The sequence below is a fragment of the Gekko japonicus genome, unplaced genomic scaffold (assembly GCF_001447785.1).
Source record: "Gekko japonicus isolate JY-2015 unplaced genomic scaffold, Gekko_japonicus_V1.1 scaffold547, whole genome shotgun sequence".
NCBI lineage: Eukaryota > Metazoa > Chordata > Lepidosauria > Squamata > Gekkonidae > Gekko > Gekko japonicus.
The window spans coordinates 173228-180007 of record NW_015167551.1 but is presented as its reverse complement, the minus strand read 5'-3'; the positions used below and the strand labels follow the sequence as shown (position 1 = coordinate 180007).

At 45.0% G+C, this 6780-nt stretch overlaps 1 protein-coding gene across 2 annotated transcripts in view; it reads right to left on the bottom strand.

The window, feature by feature from the left end:
* RPL11 (ribosomal protein L11) overlaps positions 1 to 4221 on the bottom strand; it is a 7019-nt gene extending 2798 nt beyond the window's left edge. The window contains exons 1-4 of one of the 2 annotated variants that reach the window (XM_015413694.1): positions 4204 to 4221; positions 1278 to 1431; positions 399 to 505; positions 181 to 312 (exon numbers count right to left, since the gene is read on the bottom strand). In XM_015413694.1, coding sequence (XP_015269180.1) covers positions 181 to 312; positions 399 to 505; positions 1278 to 1431; positions 4204 to 4206 — 396 coding nt within the window. In that variant the 5' untranslated portion in view covers positions 4207 to 4221. The other variant, XM_015413693.1, reaches the window with a different exon arrangement.
* Positions 4222 to 6780: the final 2559 nt, after the last annotated feature.

Genomic DNA, 6780 nt, shown 5'->3' with positions numbered 1-6780 from the left:
ACCCTTCTCCTGACCGACAGACAATAGTTTATGTCTATCCCAAAGATAGCAATCATCCACTGCAATAACCACAAGGCATGGGGTAGCTAAGGCCCTACAGAGAAAGAGGGGGGAAAGAACCATACAGGACAAGGCTTTTGAGACGGCAACCTAACAACACAATCAGGTAAGCATACGCACCACGTAAAAGTCCAAGCCATAGATTCCAATGCTGGGATCGTATTTAATGCCCAGATCAATGTGCTCCTGGATTCCAAAACCAAAGTTGCCAGTGTCTGAGAAGTTGTTCTTCCTCAATTCATATTCTCGCACCTGAAATATTCACATCAAATATTCATGTTTAGTTTTCCCCCTTCCAAATGCTGGGTTAGCACCAGATCGCTAGGAGAACCGCTCACCTTCAACCCCTTCTCCAGGATCTCCTCAGCTTTGGCTCCACGTACAGTGCAGTGAACAGCAATCTTCTCATTTCTCCTGATCCCAAAAGATCTAACAGTGTATCGAGCTGCAGAAAAAAGCCAGAATCAGCTTGTCTGAAGTGATAGTGACACAGTTACAGTGTGGTGCATTTTTTAAAATCCCACTCAGCAATTCATCAAAATTCACTAGGCAGCTAACAAAAACCAGATTCAAGGGAACTAAAAACATGTGGCAAAAAGTCCACCCCAAAAACCATCTGGGATGGCTTCCATACACACGATAGTCTGCACTTTCTTTTAAACCCCCCCCCCCCCTAAGACTTAGAGTGGATCATTCCACAACACTTCAGAAGAGACCAGGGAGCTATTTTTCAGGGGATGGGTGTGAGGGGCCAGTCCCAAACCAAACCAAAACGCAGTTTTGTGTCCCTTGGTTATTTTTTTTTTTAAAAAAAGACTTAGAAATAGGTCTCTTTTTTAAAAAAAGTTTCTAGCCTTCTTGAAGTCTGAAAATAAGACAATTATGAATCAAAGTGTATAGCTCTAGAAGTTGGCAACACTGCAAGAAGAATAAGGAATCCACAGGACAGAGAGGTCTGAAATACAAGTCTAGACAATGAGCATCATGTTTACACACACTTATCACTAGTCCAGCCCAATCTGCAATCCCCCTGGAATCATCATCTTTCCTTCTGCTTGGACTACAGATGTCATATTTAAGATAACCTTAGAATGGATTTTAAAACTGTCACCTGACATGCCACACAGGGGCAAGCCCTTGTATTTCTCTTCCAGCCAAACAAATTCCAGGGCCTTCGCTGGAAATGCTTCAATGATGGCCTCCTTCACAAGTTTTACCTTTTGAGAAGACAGGAGTCTGGCCCGTGAGCTGCTCCAGCACTTTGGCTGCTCGGGTGAGCCTGTCTCCACTCTCCCCAACGCAGATGTTCAGGCAGAGTTTGCGGATGCGCAGCTCCCGCATGGGGTTCTCCTTTTCACCCTGATCTTGTTGCTGTGCAAGAATGGAAAGAGAATGCACTGCTAAAAACCAAGGAGGCCTAACCCTGTGCCCAAAATATGCGGCACAACAGGAAGAACCAATATGTTAAAGGACAGTGTGGATTATGGGACAAACTGCCATGGCATAGCCAAGTACTCATTTTCAACTCGTGTTATGAATTCACGATGAAACCCTCTAAATCTTAAAAGAAGGTCGTAGATGTCTATGCAACCACCAGGACCATTTCTCAACACTGAGGAAGCTCAAATTTTCACTCACTCACTCCCAAAACCCTGCTGTTTTACTACAGTTTATGTCTGTATTTATTTATTTACTTAATTTACAACCTTCCTTTCTCCCCAATGGAGGCCTAAGATGGCTTACATTGGTCTCTCCTCTGTTTTACTGTCACAAAAACTATCTGGAAGAAGTTAAGCTGTAAGTATGTGACTGACCCAAGTCAGCCAACTTCCATGGCAGAATGGGGATTTGAACCTGGGCCTCCCAGATATTAGTCCAACATTAACCACTACACCACACTGCCTGTTTTCACTACAGCTTCCATACTCCCCATTCTGTCAGCTCAGCCCACTCCTAAACCTGCCACTCCTAACCCCCACAACTTATCACTGTAGTAGATGCCAGTCCTTAACATAGACTCTTTCAATATTCCACCCCAAAGCTTTTCCTTCTTCCTTTTGTACACACCACCCCTTCTAAAGTCTGCCAATACTCTATCATCAATACCTATATTACAAGGCTTGACAAGTCCCAGGTGCCAGTCCATTATTGTGCCTAGAAACTTCACTGTGGCAGCTAGAATTTTTTTGTACTAGCAATAATTACAAACTATGATAAAACATAACCCTGAAGGCTAAAATATGAATCTGGCTCCTAAATTTCTGTGCTGGCTTCTAGAGCCAAAGGAAATTTGTCAATCCCTGCTGTATCAGCACTAACACTGCAAGGGTAGGTGCCTAAGTATGCAGACCTAACACTTGAATTAAATACAATACAGGCAGGCTAAAAAAATATAACCAGTTGACTTTGCATCCTCTTGGTTAAACCAGGCCCCTGTTAAACATGCAATGTTGGTGCACAAGCACTACCTGCTCTACGCATCTCTAGTGCAACAATGGTGCATACAGAGTGGCCTGCACATGTAATGGCCCAGGTTAAACACAACACTGGGCATATTCAGAGTCAGCTGGATAAATTACTCTATCCCTCTGGCATTATATTTCAGGCCTATCAGACACAAAGTGGGTGGCATACCTGATAAAGAGTTCTCAAGACTGATTTATACATGGAGAATGAAGCAGGAATAAGGTGGCATAGCTTTAGAGTGCAGGTAGAACGCCACATTTTGGAATGCTCTCCTCTGCTCCCTGCAAACAGAAATCAAGCACAACAAGCAAAGGGAAGGAGCGGATGCTTACTCTTCCTGCTGTGCTCAGTTAGCGTGGGGGGGGGGGGGGGGGATGCAAAGTCAACTGGTTATATTTTTTTCTCGTATATACAAGAATGCACGTGCCCTTCCATCAAATATGTGCCTAGGATGTGTCATCCCTTTCTATACTCCTCACACAGAAAACCAGATGCCAGGGAGAAGGTTTCTAACTTAGTCTTCCCCTGACATGTCAGTTTTCTACAGTTTTTTAATGGCAATTTTCAACCCTGAGATCCCCCACCCCCCGCCACAGGGCAAAAGATACATCCCAGACACAGGCAGTCATCATCTCAAGGGGAAACAGACCCAGAGTATTACATAAGTGTGGTTTTTCAGAGGTCAAAAACGGGGAGAGCATCACGAGTTAGATTTGTTCAGGACGGGGGGGGGTGACAAGTAGGGACCACCCAGACTGACAGCTTTGGTAAAAAAAATCCAGGGCTCTTGATTTTGGATAAAAAGACAATGGGATGTGTGTGACATGACAGATGTGTGTGACATGAGGTGGAGACAGCACATTATAGAACTCTAGGGGCACTAGGTAAAGTTGATAGGCAAACAGATTCAGGACAAAAAAAAATTAAGTGCCTTCCTTCCCCCCTCAAAGAGCAAGTAAATTGTGGGATTCACTGCCACTGGAGATAGTGATGGCTTTAAAAGAGGATTAGACCACTTCATGGGGGGGAAAGTCCATCAATGGCTATCCATCAAGATGAACTAAAACAAGTTTCCACATCCAAAAAAATCCACCAACGAATAGCAGTACTAGGAGGCAACATCGGGGGAGGCCTTGGCCATTGGCCTCCCTGTTCCGTTGGTCGACTCACCACAACAACTAGTTGACTACTGAGTGAAACGGGATGCTAAACGAGACGGCCTACTACTTTGATCCAGCAGGGTTCTCATTTAATTTTTTAAACCTAAAAAAGGGGGGGGGAGGACATGGGGAAGAAACCCTCATTTTCTTTTTTAAAAATCCCCCAAAAAGCCGGGAGAAAAGAAGGGCTGAGGCCTTCCTCTAGGAAACGGAGGTTTGCCGGTGAACCAGCCTGGAATACGAGCTGGTCCCTCCGACATTATCTACGGCTCCCGGGCCCTCGAAAAACTTGCACCGCCTCCCATAACCGCCAGCGGGAGACCCCTCGATCCTTCCCCGAGTCGTCGCAACCAAAGCTTCGCCAGAAGAACCCGAGCCTGGGACGATGGAGACCGATTCAATACGACCCCCGCCGCATCTCCACAAACCCCAGTTACTCACCGCCATCTTGGAGGCGTGGAAGAGACCAAGAAAGACGCGGAAGAGGATCTTGTGAGGGAGGTCGCTTCCGGCATACCATAGAGACGAGGAGGTCAGGCAAGGGAATCTGGCGGTTCCTTCAAGGGGAGCTTGGGGACCCTCTAGAGGCAGGAAGGAGGAGTTGCTCATGGCTGCAATACCATGCGGAGATTGGATAGGACAGTGGCGTACCAAAGGGGTGCGGTGCGGCGCGGCCCGCCTCCAGTGCAACCTTAGGATGTCAGCTGGAGGGCCCTTCAAGCCGTCCCCATGCCGAGTCCGGCCGAACGCCTTCCTTTTATTTTTAAGCTGCAGTTCTGGCTGCAGCCACGAGGGGGGCAGGGAATCTCAGCACAACAAAAAGCCTTCTAAGATTCGCTAGATTCTTGTTCTTCAGCCGCAGTCGAGTCTGACTCTTGGCGACCCCATGGACCACATCACGCCAGGCCCTCCTGTCTTCCCTCGTGCTCTGGAGTTTGCTTAATTTCATGTTCGTTGCATCGAGAACACTGTCTAGCCATCTCATCCCTTCTTCTTTGACCTTCAGTCTTTCCCAGCATCAGGGTCTTCTCCAGCGAGAGCTCCCTTCTCATTTGGGGGCCAAAGTATTTGAGCTTCAGCTTCAGTAAACTGTTGGAAAGACTTACCAAGGCGCGTACGAGCATGGGAGCTAGGAATGCCAATTGACTTCCATGGGCTACATTGAAATACATTACAGCTCAAGAAGAGTTGCAAAGAAAATGTGGAATGGATTTTCTATTAAGGTCTCTGGTCCAAAATACTCTGCTCTGGGACTGGAAAGACATCAAAGGCTCCTAAGTAAGCTCAATAGTCATAGGTTAAAAGGACAAGTCCTTTTGTGGATCAAAAACTAGCTAATTAATAGGAAACAGAGAGTATAAATGGGCAATTTTCTCAGTGGAGGGTGGTAAGCAGTGGGGTACCGCGGGGCTCAGTACTGGGTCCGATGCTTTTTAACTTATTAATGATTTGGAGTTGGGAGTAAGCAGTGAAGTGACTAAATTTGCAGATGACATGAAGTTGTTCAGGGTGGTGAGAACCAGTGAGGATTGTGAGGCACTCCAAAGGGATCTGTCGAGAATGGGTGAGTGGGCGTTAACGTGGTTAATGGGGTTCAATGTGGCCAAGTTCTAATGTCCTGGCCCCACTGCTGGTCCTGGACTGGAAAAAGGGGGGGGGGAACTCAACCCAAGATAAGACTGCGAACCAAAGGGCTAAGCTAACAAAGTATATTATAAAAATACAAATATTTATTGGGGTGTACACGTTAAAACATATACTGATAAAAATCTTTATCTAAGTATCAGACTTATAAAAACTTATCAAATACTAATACATGTGATGGGTAAACACTTTCCTACTGACGACCAAACGCGTTTCGGCCCCTAAGGGCCTTCCTTAGTGGTCACAATTATCATTATAGTATAGACACACATTCATAGACCTGTATACAAGATCTTTAGTACTCATTTATTAAAAACAGATGTTGTTTCCTTGTATATTTGTAATTGTATTACTGGTATTAGTGATGGGCCATAGGTATAGCCATATCAATTCCACCAATTATTCTGGTAACAGAGATTTCATAGGTCTGAATGTGTGTCCCTCCATCAAGGTAAAGATTCTGCTGGACCTCCTGATGGCACCTGGTGTTTATGGCCACTGTGTGACAGAATGTTGGACTGGATGGGCCATTGGCCTGATCCAGCATTGACTTCTCTTATGTTCTTAACGGAGCCAGCATCAGCCTGAGAGGTGCTCAGTAATTGCCAGCCTGCAGGTCATTTTTCTCCATTACTGTAGCCTTTCTCCTTGCACACAGTTCAGCCAGTTCAGCGAAGCAGGAGTTAGGGTGTTGCAGCAAGATAAAACAACATTTCCCTCTATGAATTTCTCTCTCTTTTCCACACCTTTCTAATTCGTTTCTCTCTCCATTAACCTAATTTTTCTGTGTCACTCCTCCCCTTTATTTTTATTTTTTGGTCTCAAGACCTCATCCCTATCCTGCTTGGCAAAGAAAGTACGTAGAAGTAGTATAGTAGCAAACCTTTGATAATATTATGAACAGAAGGCGTGGAAGAGTTAATATTTCCCCATGAGCTTATAAAGTAGTAAAAGGATGCCCCCCCCCCCCTCCACTCTTTACATGCATGATAATGGAACATTAATCTGTTTTAGTGGTTATACATGTGGAACAAAAGTTACAACTCCCAGTTCAGGCACTGGATTGTTGATCATTATTGTGCTGGTGGAAGATATGATAGCTCTTTGTAAAGGCTACTTTCTATATGACAAATGATGTAATTTTTAAGATATCATTAAAATTAGATTTATAATAAACTAGGAATAAGGCCTGTTGTGGAAATAAATATAACGAGCTCTAGAAAGAGGCTCTGGGAGAGTGCCAAGGCCTTTGGCACTCAGTGTCAATGTGCTGTGGCGACCTCAGCAGGGTATAATGACACAGAGTCCACCATTTCTACAGAGGAACTGATCTCTGCTACTTGAAGAGCAGTTGTAATTTTCAGTGATCTCCATTCCTCACCTGGAGATTGGCAACAATTGTTACCCAGGAAGAAATGGCTGGTTTGGAGGGTGGAGTCTATGGCATTGT